The 20,505-nt window shown below is 44.8% G+C and overlaps 1 protein-coding gene across 1 annotated transcript in view; it reads left to right on the forward strand.

Moving 5' to 3' along the window:
- acss3 (acyl-CoA synthetase short chain family member 3) overlaps nucleotides 1-20,368 on the forward strand; it is a 37,506-nt gene extending 17,138 nt beyond the window's left edge. Inside the window, exons 9-16 of the mRNA XM_030113370.1 lie at nucleotides 458-561; nucleotides 16,003-16,098; nucleotides 16,183-16,246; nucleotides 16,623-16,704; nucleotides 17,680-17,802; nucleotides 17,882-17,981; nucleotides 18,074-18,249; nucleotides 19,739-20,368. Of these exons, the coding sequence (XP_029969230.1) occupies nucleotides 458-561; nucleotides 16,003-16,098; nucleotides 16,183-16,246; nucleotides 16,623-16,704; nucleotides 17,680-17,802; nucleotides 17,882-17,981; nucleotides 18,074-18,249; nucleotides 19,739-19,822 (829 nt within the window). The 3' untranslated portion in view covers nucleotides 19,823-20,368. The remainder of the gene's footprint in view (nucleotides 1-457; nucleotides 562-16,002; nucleotides 16,099-16,182; nucleotides 16,247-16,622; nucleotides 16,705-17,679; nucleotides 17,803-17,881; nucleotides 17,982-18,073; nucleotides 18,250-19,738) is intronic.
- The last annotated feature ends 137 nt before the right edge of the window (nucleotides 20,369-20,505 follow it).

Consider the following 20,505-nt stretch of genomic DNA (forward strand, 5'->3'; position numbering starts at 1 on the left):
GAGGGATTGTGACAGCAAAAACTTAACCATCACTAGGATTGAATTGGGAACAATCAGAACCAGCTGGAGGGTCTTGGACTGTCAGAACTGTGTCCTTGCGGCGCTTCCTGCTACAGTATCTGCTTTTCCAGATATCCTCAGACACACTGCGGCACTGTGGGTGGGCTGTTGCTGGTTTGGCCATGTGTATCCCTGAATGCTTTCTATTTGAAGATCTGCTGCTGCAGACTGTAAACTTTCCCTCTGTGCGCGCTGAAAAGACGTGTCACCCGTCAGACGAGTCTTTATTTCCTGTCAGAGCTCTCAGAGAGAGATTTGGATGTGTGCTTCAGGGGGGGAAATAAAATCCTTTCATCAACGGACCGGATCTGAACTCATCACGTCCGCTCCTGCGAGGGACGAGATCTGTCATGTTTCCCGCAGGTGATTGACAGGTGTGTTTTCTCTGTCCTTGCAGCCTGCGCTCGTTATTCTTGGCAGGAGAGCGATGCGATGTGGAGACTCTGGAGTGGACCAAGAGGAGCTTTGGGGTTCCTGTTCTGGACCACTGGTGGCAGACTGGTAGGAAGGATTTTCATTTCAGAGAAGTTTTGTGTTCACGTACGTCCTATTTGCTTTGTGCTTTCAAGCCATTTTCAGAAAGTGTTTTATTTAAATTGATCTTCTAGCTTCATCAGCGTGCAATAAGTATAAATGTGGATTTAATTCACCCACTGACAAAAACTTGACCTTGACAGAAGTCATAACTCTCCCAGGAAATCACTTTCATACAAAAAAGGAAGGGGGAAAAAAGAAAGTCATCTGTCCGTCTGGGGCATATTTCATCACACACTCGCCTCTGATTAATCCCTTTAATGTTTTGGATCACAGGCCGGGGGAACAGGCCTCTTCCTGCGGGGTGATTATTATGGTTGAGTCTGCGCATTTGAATTTTAAAGCTTCTATGAGAACCGATTAATTCCCAAGTGATTTGTCATCATATGCACGAGATTTCTGCACCTCGGGCAGAGTTAGACAGGAATATGCAAACATCGTTTAACCTGAAACATCATCCCTACACTTAAAAAAAAGTGAAGAGAAAAGATTCAGATAGGAAATATGCACCAGCAGCAGGACTGCACTTCGTAAATCAGATTAATCTAAATATCATGGAAGAGTGAGAGAACTGGAATGCTGTGAAGAAAGCTTGATATCATTATCGCTATCGTTACTTCAACAACCAACAATATAATCAAATATGACATGTTTACTTCATATTGTGCAGGCCTTTGTATAGATTTGGAATTCTGTAGATGTGAAACGTAGTGTGAAACCAAGGTGGGAATGTGTCTTGTTGTATTGATTGTCTTAAACCTGATTGGTGGTTTATCGTACTCTCATCTTGTTGTGGAAAGTGACCAAAACTTTGCAGTTTGGCATAAAAATGTGGCGTCCACATTCTTTATCCTCCAGCTGACTGACTCCACATGGCAGCTGTGGCCATCTGTAATTGTACATTTTAATTCTAAGCCTCATTCTTGAGCGGTTGAGACGATCCGAGCCTCTCGCATTGCAGGTTTCCATCATTCCAGTGTTATGCCCCCAATCTTCCGGCACGTCTTTCTTTCCCGTGTGCCGGGGAACAATGATAAATGTTTCGGCCGCGGTGAAAGAGGACAATTGGATGTGTCTTTGTTTTGTAATATCCTGTCTGTGCAGATGGAAGATCAATGCTGGACAAGACCAAATTTCTGTGTTAAATATGGAATCAATACTGTTGGAAGGCCATCGACTTTGAGCGTTTGCACGGGCGATGCACTCGGATCTGAGCGCAGATTAGCCCCCTCGGCTGATTGGTCTGGCCATCCTCTGTTGGAGTGCCTGGAGCTCAATATTGCAATACTGCAGAAGTGTGATTCATCAGATTGGTCTCTTGGGTTCAGATTGATGACCTTACAGTCATTTCATGTTCAAGACCCATTTAATACACCTGGAGCTTCTGCCTTAGCTCCCAACATACACTGAAAGCTAAAAACGGCACTTTAGAGTCAAGTTTATAAACGGCCTTATCTCGATTTTGAACATGTTTTGTGAAAGGTTGGTATAAACTGGTTGTTTTGATCAAAATGATGCAGTAATATTGAAAGATTTCAACCATTCATCACAAATCCCATAAAACAAAGTTTCGATACCAGGTTTGAGGTTTGTGAATCAACACAAAGCAAAGCTACTAAAACTGTGAATGGTTCCACATCTTCACCAGAACCAAATGAAATCTCCTCTCTTCTCTGGATCATGACTGTTATTGATCAGAAAAGATATTTTTTTGCTTTATTAAGCTGTGTAAAAGAAACTTTTTTGTGCTTTGTTGAATATCTGAATGCTCAGGAATTCACTAAATTCCCAGGTGTGACTTTGTCTGAAACACTAAATAGCACTTGGCAAAATAATTACCATATGTGTCAATATATTTGTTTTTATTTGTTTAATTCCTTGTTTTTTCCCCACTGGCACTGAGCTTGAGATGTGTTTTGCAATCAAGACTTAGTCAAGGTAGTCTAAAGTCTAAAAGTTAAAGAGAAAACTATAAAACACAAAGAAATTAAAGTTAAAACCTGAAAGGATAATCAAAGATACACAGGGTGCAGGATATGAAAAAACAGTTTTTCATCAGTTTGGCACCTGCAGGAGCTTAGCTGGTAGCTTGAACAGAGTTTCAACGAATCAAGGTTTTCTTTCGCAGTTTACCCAGCATGCATGGCTCTCCTGATAGCCTGGCTCACTGAGAGGTCTTTTCCTGCAGATTAGTCTGAAGAGGTGTTGTTGACTCCTTATATGATCTCTGATTCTCTACTAAGTCTGTGCTTCTCTTGAGCATGTGCTGGATTTGAGTTGGACCAGTTTTCCACGTGGACCAGGACCCCGGTTTGACCACTGCTCTCGATCTCATAGAATAAACACTGTGTGTGTGAGAGACTTTGATATAAAAAGTGCATGGAGTTGTAGTTGGACTCAATTAAAAACGAATTAATTAAGGCCTTTCTATTTAATTACTTCCAGTTAATCACATTTTAATCTTAATTTGCAACATTTTCCAACTGAAATGGCTGAAATAATAAAAAAGCTTACATATAATGGTTGGAATTACTGTAAATGGTTTGAATAAATTGATCTTTTTCTTCTTGTTTTTTTTCACCTGTTTGCTTGCTTTGTGCGTTGGTCAGCCTGAACTGAAAGAATGATCTCAGGTGTATTGAGGGACATTTCGAGTGTCTCAGCACGTTCTTTTTTTCTGTAATTAGATGACTAAATGATTGTGTGATGAAGATTTCTGCCGTCGTGAAGACACAAATGGTTCGTTTTGACCGCAGTGATGCTGCTGTCCTCGGCTCGCCTGCTGTTTGTGAACTCTGTTCTCAGATATTTTCTTAGATGACATTTTCGTCCTTGTGGGGACTGGTGATTTGTCTTTGATGACACACATTGCTCAAAGAGCCAAACCCCCCCGCCTTCGACTAACACAGGGTCCAACACTGATGAAATAAATGTGATATATCCGCTCAACCTTTAGAGCATGTTATGACAATACATTCTTTCCTCACAGCTCATCCCACACATGTCTGTAACGCCGTGATTCACCACTTTGTCAGGAATTCCGGATGACCTTTCTGTGTCCACTTCTGGTTGGGAGAGATAGACGACCTCTCAAAAATGCCAATATTTCGTGTCTCGGGGAGGACAGGCTGTCTCGCCGGAGACGAGGGGTTACGTTGGGTCTGTCTGCTGATTGATGCCCCCCCGGGTGGCGATCATCCCGCCGCCGGGTTGGGCCGCAGCTACACGTATATTTGCCGATTAGCAGTTTGGTCACGGAGGGTTTAAATCAGTCGTTTTGTGCAGAAGTGCAGCGACGACAGTGACGCTCCCCACGCTGATCTTTTCTCTCAATGCTCTCTGCTAAGCGTCGCCGTTCATTCTAGCGGTGTGAAAGTTGATGAGTGATCAACAGGCAGCCGTTCGGACACCCAAACACAGCTCTATGGCATTTGTAAGCGCGTTGCAGCTGTGTGATTTAGCTGTTTACCCGCTTTGGTGCACGGCATGCCATTGCTCTTATGCCTCCGTGGTGGATTGAGTCTCCCAGGCAGCGCACGGAAAACACACATTCAGCTGCTGATTCCCATCTTTCCCGTTCTCTGCTTTCACTGTTTGTGAGATAACATTTCATTTCACTTGAGTGCATGGGTGTTTGTATCACAGTGGAGTTTGAACTCCGCTTCCTCTCCTCTCAATTCACACGTCCAAACCAAATCCTGTCACACTCTGTGGCTATCTGCGCCGGGTGATTTATTGAGTTTGGAGAAAAACCTCTGGCGCCCTCTTGATTTCTGTCTGGATGTGTAAATCCCATCGGGTTCCTCGCCCTCCTCCCTGCTAAACTCAATAACTTGGCAGCTGGTGGCCAGCGCTGCAATCCAAATGTGTTCTGCACTTTTTCACGGTGGAGTGGCTGGCTCGCCACTTCATTCACTCTTGGTTTCTTGGACGCCAGTCGACTCCGAACGGCTGAAAGAGACTCTGCCATGGCATGCCTTATGCATTATGTAATCATTTGCAGGGAGAACTTTTCAATTTTTTGGTAATCACCTGTCTGAGTTGCCCCGTCCATCCTTGCTGCAGCTGGATATCTTCCGAACAGAAGAGAATAAATCAAGAATTGATTGCTAAGTGGTTCTCAAACTTTCACCATTCAGCTCTTCCAGGGAAAAATTAAGACTTGCCCTAATAGCAACTCGTAGATGACAATGGAGAGATGGATGCACCTTATTTGAGGATTATTGATAGGCAGACATGTCTTTATCCTTCATAGATACATAGATACAGCCAATGAAGGATACGGTTTTGTTTTCAAATATTTCATGGTAAATTTTGTACCATTTTGTTTTATTAGAAATTGAAGCTATAGAAATATAGTTGACTTTACTCCAGTGGAAACTTTCATACGTTATTTGGTGCCACATGTTGGGAATCAATGATTTTGTGTGTCTTTCCTAAACTATTAATTGACGAAGAAAGTTGAAAACAGCAAGAAAAAAGTGTTTATAGTAACATTAAATTGTTGTTTCACCATCTTGTAGCAAACCGTTTGTCCGTCCGTCCCTCCATAACTCTGCACTTCCATCCATCCGTCTTCATGGCGTTCTAATGGAGAATTCTTTTGTACACAGAGGTCAAATCAGGTTGTTTTCATTTCGGAGGACTGAATGTCAGTAAAAGCCGTAAAAGTCCAGGCTCTGACCGGGCGCCCCTGGTTTTTACGTGGCTTCCTCCCACCTGGGCTGAGTTCACGAGCCGACCTGCGGGGAGCGTCACGTTGCGCTGTTGCAACTCCGGAGACATCGATCAGGCAACTTTCGGCGAAGTGGAGGCCTTGACAACTCTCCTTCATCTTCCCCTCCAGCACAGGAGAAGAAAGTTGGTCAATGGAAAGCAGTTTAGCATTCAAGGATCATTTACTTCAAAATGTGCATCACTGAGAGGAGAGAGACAGAGGAGGAGGAGGGGGGGGGGGGACTCCTGGAGAAACTCATTACAATCAAAACGCTCCAACAACAAAGTTTGTTTGCATGTCTAATCTATCCAGTCCAATCATTTTCTAATGCGTGACATTTCTTTTTCAAGATCTTGTTGTGAACACTTTTTTTTTTGTCGTCCTTAAATATTGATACATCTACCTCGTATGAGGCTCTGCTTTTAGCCGTCACCTGACAAATGGGTGGAAATCGAACAGAATCCATCACCTGTGCTGCGGCTCGTAAATCTCTCCAGGTGCAAGCCCCTTAATCCAGGAATGTAATATTCAGCAGCCGAAAGCTGTAATCGATGGAGAGAAAACGGGCGCGGTGAGGGATGATGGGACGAGGAGCCGAGGGGGAAGTGTAAGCAGAGTTAAATGGGCTCCCTCTGAGTGTCGGCGACGGGGTATCGACCTACCTGGATGATGCACAGGTGGGGTGGAGAGTTATGTGCAACTTGCTGGAGGTTTTTAAAACTGCAAATAAAAAGTCACTAGTTACTAGAGAGCGGTTCACACTGTGTGGATTACTCAATAGTGAAATAAAATTATTCAGTATTGTGGTGAAATTTTGGTGATCAGAATCGGTTGGATTCCATTGGAGCTCAAAGTGCCATATCGCATGAAAATGAATATTTTAATGCTTTTTTTTAAGCAACAGCACAGTTCATGAGATGAAGGCTTGTTGGTCGGTGAAGGTACACAAGCAGGTTCGTCCCAAGGGAGGAGAATCAAATACCCGTCTTTGAGTCTGCAATCATTTCTTTGGCAGAAGAGCAATAAAATCCACCTCCCCTGGACGGCGATTAAAGCTGCCTCACCGGCACGCCGGGGAAACCAGTGCCAAATATTAAGTGTTTATTTGGCTGCTGCGTTTTAAAGCGGGTCAACGCTGTAACTCACTTTTTTTTTTTTTTTTTACACGAATCCATGCTTCAGGATCCATGGCGTTGCGTTGCCATGAAGAGAGGAGGTTTCCAAGTGGACGACGGAAGGATCGGCACACCGTGAAAGTGTCAGACTGTCATGAACCTTTGACTCTGCGAAGTGGCACGGTTAAATGATCAAAGGTTATAAATAACAGCTCAAAAGACAGTATATTTTAAGAGTGTTTATCGAGGATAGGTCTGAGGATGGTGAGTTCAGGCTTCCAGCAGAGCTTTTACGCTCTTCAGGGGGAAGAAGCTTTTCTCTCGCTGGCCTCATGAACCGAGTCCGCCGGAGGGGAGGTGGCAAAAAGACCAGCCAGACCTGAACTCGTTGGCTCTGCTTCTCAGAGCGAATATGTTCCAGCGATGGGGATCGGAAGCAGCTGGAAACGTACAGATTGGGGTTCTTCTGTGATGAGCAGTCTCTGAGTGGGACGGAATGTAGGAAAACTCACTTTAAATGTGAAAAAAACCCACAACTGTGTTAAAATGTGAGATTTTTGATAACATTTGGATCAGTGCCCTGCGAGCTTTGGTGTCTGACGGAATATGAGAGCCCGTTCTCCATCTCCTCGGTGTAACGCCGCTTTATGATCGCCGTGCAATTCCTCATTTATCAAGCAGAATACATGTTTGCCAGCGAGCGCCGAGAGATGCATGGCCTGATTCATTGTCTGCGACACCGTCTCCCGCCAGCAGCAACAGTTCATCAGCTGCGCTCGGCTACTGCTAAAGATTAAAAGCAGCTCGGGGTTTTGTTCATTATTCCATCGGTCCCTGGAGGCTTCCCTCCACCTTGCAGCCGGCGGCGCTGATTGGTAAACAGTCGCTCGGAGAAGCCGGAGTCTCTCTCGCTCTCTTCAGATCTGGGGAACAAAATGAGAGGAAGCTAGCAGACACTAACAGCTAGTTTGCCGTGACGGCGCGTCACAGACAGGAGGTCACAGGTCTCCCTTTCTCGAAGATAAAAGCTTTTTCCAGCCCGGCTTCAGATTAGGCCGATTTCAGGAGAGGGGACAACATTTTCAAGTGTCTGAGAACTTTGTCCACCAGACACTCGAAATGCAACCAGAGTGGCTGAAAACATGACGGCAGAAACGACACCAGTGGTTCTTCTGCACATGCTCGGTGAGGGATCCTCAGTACCTGTGATGAATTAAACAAGAGACAACCTGTTGGATTCATGTCAGCCCTTTATTCATCATGTTGTAAACCAAAGTCTGGTCTGAGGGCCCATTACGGCCCCAGCTCAGCCTTTCTGCGGCTGTCTTTAGAGTTTGTGTATCATTTATGTCAACTGCTCAGAGCAGGCTGTTTTTCCTGAGGAGACTTAAATCCTTTGACGTGTGTGGTGACATGCTGTACATTTTCTACCAGTCTGTTGTTGCAAGTGCTGTTTTCTTTGGGGTTGTCTGTTGGGGTGGCAGTATGACAAAAAGAGACAGCAATCGGCTGGACAGACTGATCAGGAGGTGTGTGTCTGTGATGGGGAGGAAGGTGGACTCTGTTGGAGCAGTCTTGGAGAGGAGGATGGGGGCTCTAATGCAGAGTATCTTGAGGAACTCCAAACATCCACTGCACGACACAGTTGCAGCTCAAAAAAGTGAGCGGAGTAACAGGCTCCTGTCATTGCGCTGCAGAACTGAGCGCTTCAAGAGGTCGTTCATCCCCTCAGCAATCAGGCTGTATAACAGATGTGCCTGAGCCAAACTAAGTACAATCCGAGCACTTGTATTTATTGTACTGTTGTTATTTATTTGCATGTGAATGATCTGTGTGCTGCTGGACACCGGAATTTCTCCCTTGGGAGATTAATAAAGTTTTTATCTATCTATCTATCTATCTATCTATCTGCCTCTGTTGTAGAACAAGACGCTGTGCTCTCACCCAGAGTTGAGTGTTTTTCTGAGACAGAGCCACAAAGAAGCGATGCCGGTTCATTGTCTTTCGTGTGCAATCCTAAACGTCTCACATTCTTGCCATGGAGGTTTTTCGTTCTGGCTAACAAGCTCGCTGACAAGAACTTTGACTAATTCCACCAATTTAGCCCCTGATTGCTCTCAGACTGTGGAACGCTCGCCGCCGCTCGCCGCTGCACCAGAAATGAGCTTTCTGATCCGGGGCGGAGGTGATTGGTGCGCTTGTTATTCCCGTGTGCGGCGGACTCCATCAGTCCTCGGCCCCCCTCCTGCCCTCCGACGTGCTGATTCATCCCGCTCCGTCAGCTTCTCCTCCTCCTCTTTTTTTTTTTTTTTTTTTTTTTACCTGCACTTTCCATCTCTCCGCCTCCCGCCGGGCGCACAGCTGTAGACACGCGAATTAACCGAGCGGCGGCGAGGCGCGCTCGCTTCGCGCTCCTCGAAACCACCTGATGCGGGCCGACGGCCCCCGACGCGCACACGTGCACAGAGCGCCTGCCACGATGAGCGCCTGATAATAATCTGTGTGCTATTTTAGGAGCCGAGTGCCATCGGTGGCGGGGGCGGAGGGGGCCGGCGACGAGGGTTGCTGATGTCACCGCCGTTGCCTGGCAACAAATGTGCGTTTCCAGTCCGCGGGTTTCGGCTGCGAGCGCTGACGTTTTGACCCGCGGCGGCGTTTCAGGTGGTCGGCGCTCGGCGTTCGAATCCTCCCCCCCCCCCCTCACCCTGATGACGCCGCATGCCTTTCTACACTCACAATGGTGTTTTATCAAGAAGTGACGCCGACGTGCTGTAAAGCGTCCGTTTGGCCTTTCAGGGGAGGTTTCCTCTCATCCCTCTGGTAGCACAAAGGTCTGCGAACGGCCAGTTTAAAAAAAAAACACCATCCTTTCTCCCTTTCTTTGTGTCTCTGAAGGAAAACAGCCCAGCATTTACTGACTTTAAAGACAGCTCTGCACCGGATCAGCGGGGTTAATAACAGATCTCAGCCTGAACTGGAGGGGCTCCGCAGGAACGTCGCCGCCCGCAACAAGCCGATTTAAATCTGAATATAGCTCAACCTGTTTCACTGCGGGTGAAACGGTTATGTTAGTGCCGCTAACCTTTTCATGGCTCTCCTGAGGACGGCGCTTTGATGGGGATAATAGAAAAAGACGAGATAAGTTTTTCTTTGATTCCTATCTGTCGAACATCCGCGGAGCGACGCGTTAAATATGAGGCGGTTTTATAGCTGCATGACAGAAGGTACAGTCTGACCTTTCAGATGAAAAGATGCATTTTACTTTAACCAGTCGGATGGACAAAAAAATATTCAGTCTTAAAGATCAGTATATGGTTGTGTGACGAAAACCAAACTAGTTTGTGTTGCTTCCATGAAATTAATAAAAAAATGTTTCCGTTTCATTCCGTTTGTAAGTTCATTCTGAAGACGTTAGTCTGGGTTTGCAAACATGAGTTTAAATTACTTCCTATGACATCTGTCTGGATTACCTGTAACTACATTAGTCTGGGTTGGTTAGTTGTAACAGTCTGCATTAGTTAACAATATTCTCATATATTGAGAGGAAAAATGTACTTTTTTTTTTTGTGCTGCAGCAAGAGCTCCACCGTCATTCCTGAGCAGACACATGTATCTAGTTTCCATCAAGTTTTCGAGGCATTAGTTTCAGATCGGCCTGTGATATTGATATAAATGTCAGGAACGGCGCAGCAGTTCAAAGATGTTTTGAAGCGCAGTTTTTTGATGTTTGATTTGAGTCAGTTTTCAAGCTCGGCAGCCTCGACTTTACACCTCGTGTCATTCTGGGAAAAGCGTGCCGTCGCTCCCTCGGCCTCATTAAGTTGCGCGGAGACAGTAGCGCAGATGTCGCGGCTCCTGTAATTACATCTCGGAGAGCCGCGTCGGTGTTGCCTTGTTGTTGTTTACTGTCATCTGCTCTCTAACCTGGGAGTGTGCATCAAATTCAATTTGCAGGCACTGTTGAATTTGTCTGCCGAGTTTTCTTTTCTTTTTTTTTTTTTTTTGAAGGATCGAGACAAAGGTCTTTCATTAGCAATTTAAGCAGTGGATTTGTATGCAGAAACTTCGTGTTGAACTAAAGAACTGCACTGTTTGAGAAGAGATAAGGGAAGTGAAGGCAGAGCTGATGGGAAAGTGCTGCTTCTGGAAGACGAGTGGTTGCAGACATGTCATTTCTCTCTTTACCGTTTCTGCTGTTTCTTACTGTTTCTCACTGTTAATGAGTTGCTGCCATGAGCCATTAGCTTTAGCATTAGCATCCTCTCAAGCTTTTATGCTGACAGTTTTCATCAACTCCTGCTTTGAAGTAAAATTTTTTTAGCAATATTTCTGAAATAGGTGTAATTTTTTTTGGTCTGTTTTAATTTTTAAAACAATTCGTTAGAGCATTTTAACTTCAGTCTGAAAATCTTGAATTTCTTCACCTAAAGCTGAAGGATGCAAACCTTCGTTTCCAAAACCAGTTCAGTAAGTGTCCTCATAAAGGATTTACTTCACCGTTTACTCTTCCACACGCGTTTCGTTTCCTTTTCTACGTCTTTACTTTCTGTTTCCACGCCGGCGTTGCTTGGCTGGCCGAGCTCGGGGTCTTTACCTGCGTTTGGACTCACCAGCCGACTGCCAATGACGGTTTGAGAGCGAGCAGGGCTAAGCCGTGCTATCCGGCTCAGGCCGCTAGCAGAACTAATCCCACAGTTTTCTCATAAGAGTCGTGTCTCAGTTGTTCACGAGTTTCTGGGAGAAAGTTGCAGACACCTGCCGGAAGCGTATCTGCTTCAGATCCACGCCGCCTCTTGGTTATCTTGATTGCATTATTATAATCATACAGAAAAATGATTTTTTTTTTGAGGGGGTGAAAGCTTGAAATTGATTCCCTCCTTTTGTGTTTTCTCACACGCGCCGTCTTTGAGTCTGACCTTGGGTCGGCTATCTTTTTCAGCTCCTGACCAAGTTACCCCAGCAACCACACATCACCAGGACAACCTCCGGCGCCGCGGCGCATATGTATGATTCACAGAAAAATCCCCCCCGAGCCGCATCTGACAGGGCTTTGCCTCCCGCACATGACACATTAAGTGCTTTCAGTTTGTTTGTGCCGTCGCACGCCACTGTAGGTAAGAGTAACCTTCCCCGCTGACCTTCACAAATGCACTTTGTTTCTGGTTTTGCATTCATGCCGGCGCTCGAGGTACTCATCGCGACGGGTCTAATAGGAGTGGAAAGCACGGATCTGTCCACGGGATGCGCCGCTCACCTGACCGTGACTCTTGAGTTGCATCAGCGCAGCAGCGAGATTAAAAACAGGCAAAGGGCCGGTGCAGAGGCGGAGATCTGAGGCCACTTCAGGGGATCGGTGAGAGCTCCGGCACGTTATCGCCCCCGGGGTTACGCGGTAATCTTGTCTAAACGTGTTCCTAATTAGGCCCTCGGAAAGAAGCAGCGCAGGTATGCGGAGCCTTACTTTTCAACCAATTTAGTGCCATTTTCAGCAACAAGCACTGTCCTTGCAGCTCTCCTTGGATCTGTGTCCGTCCCTCGAGGCGGGGTGTCTGCGTGCTGCGTTTCCCCTCTCCGCGTTTACACCCTCATTTCCTTTGTCTGCCTGCCATGTGAAGGCAGCGGACTCGGTGTTTATGCTTCGGCACCTTCGCGTGCCGTGTCTGGAGGCAGTATGATCGTCCGCCCATATGCCCGTGCCGGACCAGCCTAATTTCCTCAGTTTATACTGCAATCACGCTTCCTATCTGGGCAGATATGAAACGGATTACTACCTTAAACCCTTTATATTGCGCTCCTGTAAAGACTCCACCGTCGCATCCCCGGGAAAGGCAAGCCTTCATCATGTGTTTTTTTGGTTGAGTCTTAATGAAAGGTGACTTCTTGATATCCGCCCTGAAACTTATCCCAGAAGACCAGATGAAGCGCACAATCTGCATGTAAACATATTCGGCCAATCAGACCAAACCTGACTGCGCCATCATGTACTTGCCTGGAAAAACATGAAGACCCTGATCATTTCAGGACAAACATCAACAAAAAAACTCAACTGAAATCAACAAAGCTAACGAACTACTCCTTGTCTGAACCTCTGCTGGTGCGGGGAAAAGAGAAAGAGCACTGTTTTTCTGGAAGAACGCCTCTCAAAGCACGAAGACATTCACATCATCTACGTAAGTGGTTTTGTGGAAGCATCTGATCTGACCCACACGCCGCTGCATCACCTGCAAACCAAGCAGAGACGCCCAGAGGAGCGGAAAGACTGAGTGCCATCTTTGTTTTAGGTTTTTTTTTTTTTTAGGTTTTTGTTGTTGTTTGTCTTCCCAGAGCAGCAGTTCCTCTCCAACCTTCTCGTAATGAGCACGTCTGTTCGATAGAGCACCTTCCGAGTCGGAAAAAGGTGCCATCGTATCGCCTACCCCCCCCTCAGCCCATTCATCACACTCAGAATGCCTCTCACTAGCCCAGCTCATCTCCAACAGGTCGAAGGAAGATTGATTTGTTTGTGTACGGTGTGGAGGAGAGAGTGCGAAGGCGGCGAGGAGGAGCAGCAGAAAGGGGAGAAAAGAAAAGTGGGGGAAGTGAGAGCGGGCGAGAGTCTGATGACGGCGAGGACGGATGTGTGCGCTCGACAGCAGCCTGCAGATGTTTCCACTCCTCTTCCCCCCCCTCCGGCTCTCACTCACCTGTCTCAGCCGGCGCTGTCTGCCGTTCTTATCCAGCATATTTAATCTCCGGCGCGCAGTGTGACCGGAATAGTCAGTGTTTTGAGGAAGATTTCATCTTGACCCAGGATGGTACATTTTAGACGGATAAGCCTTTTGGAGCAAGTTGAGTTTTTCAGTGGAGGGGGAAAAGTAGTTTATGATCCATGTTCAACACGCGGCGTGGTTTTCTGAATTTCACTTTAAACTCTGAAAACGTCAATTTTTTGTTTGAAAAGGAGATTCAGCTGGCTTCCCATCACTTCAATTTGCAGACTTTATTATAAGAAATGTTGTGCTGTGTAACTCATTCCGTCAGCCTCCTCCAGGAAGCAGCTCCAACTCCATGTTTCCGTGCTCGTCGGCGCTCCGTCTAAACGTCGCCATGGTGACGACAAGCAGATGAACCTGGAAGCAGATCGCTGCGCAAAACAGCCCCGATGCATGCAGAAGCCATTTTCAATCACACATGCAGTGCATTTATATGAGCATGCGTTCTAGCACTTTTATCTCTTTGAAAATCAGGCCCAGTGCTGGCACCAATGGCAGCCATATTGGAAAATGGCTGCCAATCGGAAACCTCTTTCTGTGCCAGTTTTGATTTTTTTGCATCACATTTTGAGCGTTCCTCCGTTTATCTACATTGTCAAAGCTTATGCTTTGTGAGAACCACAACATTTAACATGTAAATATATATATATATTTGCCTTTATTAAGACCAGAAACAAGCGTAAAATCTTGAAAATGTGGCGTGAAGACCACATTTTCAGCGCTACAGCGCGACCTTCCACTGTTCTATGATGTCTCCGTCCTGGTGCCTGACTCGGAAGAAATTAAATGTCTTTGTAAACCTCTGAGTCAGCTGTGGGAAGCCGCTGCAGAGCCCGTCAACTTCCTATAACTCATGTGAATTGTGAGACCAAATGTCGAAGTGATGCATCTGATTATCAGTGCAGAAATCTGGGCTCAGTAAATGTTTAATTTACAGCCTGGAAGCCGCTCGGTCCATCCCGCCCACCAGCATGACTTGTAAAATGTCAATGCCAATTACATTGTCTTTTTCCATTTGAGTTTTGAATTTACTGGCTTGGCGAGTCCGGGCGCTCGCTGTCGACGCCAGGTTGAAACGCTCCACTCGAGCTGCCGCGATCGGGCGCTGGAGCAGAGTGTAATCGACACGCGGCGGAGCTTTTAAAGCAGCATTCTGAAAGAACTGAAAGAACCGGCGATGTAATAGGTTCCTCTCAAAATACCACGAATGTGTAATCACTCCTATACTGACATTTTTGCATTTTTGTTTCAGAAAAGTTTTGCGTGTCCAAATAAGTGACAGTAAATCTTATCTTAATTCCTAAATGCTCAAACGGCTGTAATGAAATCAGCGCTGATAAATGTACAATGGAGCCTTTTCAATTATTCCATTCTGGAGGAATTTCTCTTCACGTTCATTCAGAGCAAATTGGCAATAATTTCTCATTGAATGAAGTGATTCACTCACTGCCAGATTAGATTGTCTTCGTGCTTCAGTCCTCAAAATGTCGTACAGAAAGAAAGTGAAACCAGATAGTTTGTGAAGCACAAAGAGATCGACATCTCCAGAACGAAGACGACAACAAACAGCCAGACTTCTGTAAAACGGGGGTTAAGATGTCTGAACAGAGAGCAAAGCTTTAAAGAAGCCAAGACTTCCCCGTCCTCACCGGCTCTGCCTCCGGAGAAAAGACACACATCAGGGTGTCAAACTCAGTTTGGTTCAGAGGCCACACTCTGGATCGGTGAAATTCGGCCATGACAGCCTTTAAATTGAAACTTTACAGTTTATCTCTGTTGTGACAACGTGTTCAAAATGAGTAAAACCAAACAGCTATGACCAAATATGACTCCAGTCTCAACATGAAACCAACTTTAATGAAGCAATGTTGCATCATGGGTGTCTTTCCAGACCCCCTCAGACAGCATGGCTTTGATGCTAATGCCAGTTAGCTAGCTTTAATGCTAGCATTAGCTTCTAACCTGCTTCCAATTAATGGTAATAATAATAGTAATGATCTCAACAAACAACCAAAACATGCAATAATGATCAAAACAGAATGAATGGATCAATCAAGAAACAAAGAAAAGGAAGAAAAGTGATTTTTATCCTCGTATCTTATGAAGATCATATTTTTTTTCTTGAACTGTTTCATGTTTGGACATTTTCAGCTCATCATTCAGACGGTTCCAAAGTTTCACCCCCCAGACAGAAACACAAAAGCTTTTCCTTGTACTTCTTACTTTTAGATTTTCAAAATAAAATAATCCCCATGATCCCCCTCCCTCTGATCGAGCACGCCCTGAATATTTCCCGGTTAGTTGTTTGTTTCTTTTGCTTTGAACCTGATTTGTTTGATCTTCTATTTGATCGGCGGACTTGAACAAGATTTCAGGTGGAAATGGAAATCTTTGGTTGCGTTTCGGGTGTGTGTGTAAGAAGTGAAACGGTGACACTGTGTGTGTGTGTGTGTGTGTGTGGATCCCAGCGCAGGGCGTGGTGAGGATCCCAGACGCTGCCTCGGGGCGGCCCGGCGCCTCCTGATGGCCTGCCAGCCTCGTCTGGGCAGGAAGTGGAGCGTGGTGCAGCGGAGCCCACAGCAGCCGTCGTAGTTCCGAGCCGTGCGGGTTAATGCGGCTCGCGGAGGCCGCGCAGCGGGACGCCTCCACTGCTCTGACCGGCCGCTGTTTCAGGCTTTGGCATAAAGACGAGTGGAAGGAAAAAGCTAATTTCTTTGTCATGTTGCATCAGCGAGGCCGCCGGTCTGATGGAGCCGGTTTGTTCCTCCCTCCCTCCTGATTAAAGACATGAATTTTAATGAGGCTGCTTCACATCTGTCTCCAGAAACGGGCTCAGCCATCACCTCCTCCTGCGTGGGGTTGGGGAGCTCGCTCACGCCCCCCGCTGGCCAGGCGGGGAAACCGGTTCCAGGGTACAACGGTGAGGAAAACTCACGCACGCACGCACGCACATCCTCACTTCCAGTTCCACCTCCTGAATATGAATATGAACCGTTTTCTCCAGTCACCGTGATCGACGACGACATGCGGGAGGTGAAGCCGAGGACTCTGGGTAACATCGTGGTGAGGTGAGCTGGGTGGACGTCTTCGCCTTGGTTTAATCTCATCCGTCGAATTAGAAAAGAGCTTTAAACACACCGAACCTGCAGATCGAGTCTTCAGACTCATCTGGATTAATAAAAACCCGGATTATGTAATCCAGAGCTTCTCTTTCAGACTCGGATTAGGACCATCAGGACTCGGATTATTTGTTGTAAAACAAATCGAGATTCTTTGTACCGTATAAAACTGTCAGTTATTTTAATCTAGAATCTTGTTAAAGTTGTTATTCCTCTTTACGTATCATAATCTCTTGGTGTTTCGTGAGCTCAGATGATCTTCAGGTTTGGGTTTCAGTGTTTCAGTCTTGGTTTAACGGGCTGAAGTTTGTCCTCCGGTCGTCAGGCTGCCGCTGCCGCCCGGCGCCGCTCTGTCGCTGTGGAAGAACCGAGATCTGTTCAAGGAACTCTACTTCTCCAAGTTTCCGGTGAGTTTCCTCTGCTAAAAGACACAACTTTATTCACCTATTCAGAACATGTCCGTGTTTATAGTGTTTTTATGGTGAAGGGAGAATTCTCCTGCTGGCGTTTATTCACTTATTTGAGGAGGAAATAATCCTTGGTTTTTTTAATCTCAATCAGAATTTAAATATTGTTATAAAAGTGTTCATTTACGACAGGCTGCCAGATGTTCTCCAGTGTTTACGTTCATTGAAACATTTAAAATGATCTTGCTTACATGTCCTTTCAAAACCGTTATAACATTTATATTATTTTCTGCTTTTTCAACTTAAATTATATTTTCTTTTTCAATAATTTTATTAAATCTTATATATTTGTACTTTTTTTTATAGAGTATTGAGTGAAATGTGATTTTAGTAAGTTAGTTATGTGTGTTTTCTTTTCCTTTTTGATCATCTTATCATTTTCTGTTTCAACAATTTCATTATATTTGAAATGTTTGTTTTTCCGTCTGTTTTTGACTGTCTTAAATGATAATAACTTAATTGTTCTGGCACTTTTCAAAAGCAATTGCAAAGTGCCTGACAGTGAAAGAAAAATGAAAAACAGAACATAAAATAATAGAATGAAAATGAGCCGTCAGTTAATAAAAAGCCATATGAAAATAGAAAAATATGATGCGGTCTGTCTTTTTTTTTTTAATTTTTGTCTTAAAGTTATCTTTTACACCTACAGATTTTCTTATTCAGTATTTTTCTTTCAATTATTTTGATGTAGATTATTTATGTTGATGCATTTTTGATCAGTTTTCCTTCTTTTTCATTGATCATTGGAGTCAGACTGCTGCGGCTGTCTGGCGGTGCTGTTGCAGGGCGCCGGCGCCCCCTGCTGTTGAAATGTGGACATGGACCGCAGAGCTCTGAGCTTTCAGTGCAGCTGATGCTGACAGATGTTTTAAAAGTTAAACCGCGCCCCCCCCCCCCTCCCCCCTCCCCCCTCAGGGTTACTACGACACGATGGACGCCGGCTTCGTGGACGAGGACGGCTTCCTGTACATCATGTCTCGCTCCGACGACGTGATCAACGTGGCGGGACACCGGCTGTCCGCCGGAGCGCTGGAGGAGGTGCGGCCGCCCCCGCGGTCAGGTTCAGCTCTGAGGAGCTGTGTTCCTCACACATTCAGGTGTGTGTGTGCGTTTGCAGGCGGTGCTGCTGCACCCCGCGGTGGCGGACTGCGCCGTGGTTGGCCTGGACGACGCCCTGAAGGGCCACGTGCCGCTGGCGCTGTGCGTGCTGAAGCACGGTAAAGAGGAGGACCCCCGCTGTGAGGAGCTTCCTGTGGACGAGACCGTCCGACTGACCGTCTGACCGGCCGCCGCCGCTCGTGTGTCTCAGGTGTGCAGGAAGCAGAGGAGGAGCTGGCGGGTGAGATGGTGAGGCTGGTGAGGGACGCCATCGGGCCGGTGGCCGCCTTCAGGAAGGTGCTGTTCGTCCAGGGATTGCCCAAGACGCGCTCCGGAAAGATCCCGCGCTCCTCTCTGGCCAACCTGGTCAACGGGAAGCCCTACAAGGTGAGTCCAACCTGCCGGGTCCACCCGGCTGACCTCTGACCTCCACTCTCCAGATCAGTCTCATGAAGCTTCAGACAGCTGTTTTTGGAAATAACATGGACGTGTTTTCATGCGTCTCTCCAGTCTGCAGGTTAGAAAACCTATTTATCAATATTTATCAATTTTCATTAATATAGCCTTACCTCTTATTTCAGTTGAAAGTTTTTTTTTTTGCAAGTTTCGCAGCTTGATAGTCTTCTTTTAAAAAAATGTAATCCTTTTTTAATTTTTTTTTCTTGCAATTTCCCCTAATGGATAGTCTTGATTCCTTTTTTTTTCAATTTATTGAACAAATTTTTGTCCAATTTTTCAGTCATTGGTGCTCTTACCATAGCTGTGCCTCCTTCACTCACTTCACACGTTAATTTACTTGTTTCTCTTTAGCTTTTTTTTATTTATTCAACCTTTAACTTTACTCATTTCTTTCAACTTTTTTTTTTTTTACTTTTTTCAGCTTTTTCAATTTTTTTCAGCTTTTTTCAGCATTTTTTTTAACTTTTTTTTAGGTTTTTCAGCTTTTTCCAACTCTTTCATCCTTATTTATCTTTTTTCTGCCTTTTCAACATTTTCCAACTTTTTTCAGCTTTTTAACTGACTTGAGCTTTTCTTCTCGAACTTTTGCATTACAGCTTAGCATTTTCATCTCAGCATTCACACTTGCATTTTCTTCAGGAAATGCAATTTTTTGTAGTACTATTGTACTAGTGTACTATTCTACTTTTTCAACTTTTAAAGTTTTTTTTCTTATCTTCAGCTTTCTAAATTTTTTTCAACTTTTTGGGGTTTTTTTTTTCCAACATTTTCTACTTATACACTTCAGGGTTTTTTCAACCCTTTTCAGCTTCAACTTTTTCAACTTTTCTTTAACTTCTTCTGCGTTACAGTTTAACTTTCTTTAGCTCAGCATTCACACTTGCATTTTCTTCAGGAAATGTAAATTTTTCTAGTTTTCTTTGCAGCCTTACCTCGTTTAATTCAAAATATATATTTTCATAATTTAGACTCATTGACATCCTTACCACCTTTTTAAAATTAAATCAAGATATTTTTCTTGCAAATTTCCCTTACTAATGCTCTTAGTCTAGCCTCCTTTTTTTGTTTAGATTATTTTCAATTGTTTGGTGTATTTCACTAATCAACACTATAACCTTGCCTCCTTTTATTGGTTGAAATTATTCCCAAAAAATTGTTCTGCAACTTTTCACTAATGGATCTTACTGTAGCCATACGTCCCTTTTTTAAATGCAAGTTTCACTATTTTACAAGTATTTGAGCTTGCTTCACATTTCCGACAACAACAGAATGTGCAGCCACTCTACCTCTTTGTGGTTCTTCTGCTTGTTTGAGAAAATGTTTTTTACTCCTTTGCAAAGATTTTTCTGTGAGAATTAAGTAATTACTACACAAGCGGTTCCACTTGATGTTCCTAACGAATTTCTGTTTTCTGCAGATCACTCCGACCATCGAGGACCCCGAGGTGTTCGGCCACATCGAGAGCCAGGTGAACGCCGCGCTGCGACCCGCTGCAGCCTGATGCCACCCGGCTGGACGAAGCGAAGTCACTCCCTTTATGACCAGAGCTGCTAGCGTGAGCATTTAAGATCAATGATTCTATTTCAGTGTAATCTGATTACTGTGAAACGGCTGTCACGGACGTTAGAGAATGAAGAAAACTGACACAATAAGTGTTTTTTTTTTTTTTTTTTTTTTATTGACAATGAAAATTTGTTTGATCACCACTTGACCAAAATACAAGTAATAAATAAAAAAAGAAAAAAAAAATCAATATGGACACGAAATAAAAATGATTCATCGTTCGTGCAAATCGAAGATGTAAAAAAAAAAGAAAAAAAAAAAACTTTTTGCCATCGGAAATAACTAAAAGACAGAAAATGCGGGCTGTAGGAGGCGTCGCCCCGGAAACCAAGAGTCACAACGAATGGAAGTCACAGCAAGCAACAGCGTTTTTTAATTTTTCTTTTGAACTTCTTCACCTCACTTCAACATGGTCATAAACACTCGACACACACTATGAGCTAAAGCGTCTGTCTTTCAGTTATTTCTTCAGTTTTCGGAGCGGATGGATTGGAAGAAAAAAAAAAAAGGCTGAAAGTGAACCGAACAGCACAACCAGTGATTCCCACCAGAGTTTATTTTTTTTATTTATTTTTTTTTTTGAGTCCTTGGCTACTTCTGTTTGAAGCCGCTGTTTGAAAG

Source organism: Salarias fasciatus, chromosome 17 (assembly GCF_902148845.1).
Source record: "Salarias fasciatus chromosome 17, fSalaFa1.1, whole genome shotgun sequence".
Taxonomy (NCBI): Eukaryota; Metazoa; Chordata; class Actinopteri; order Blenniiformes; family Blenniidae; genus Salarias; species Salarias fasciatus.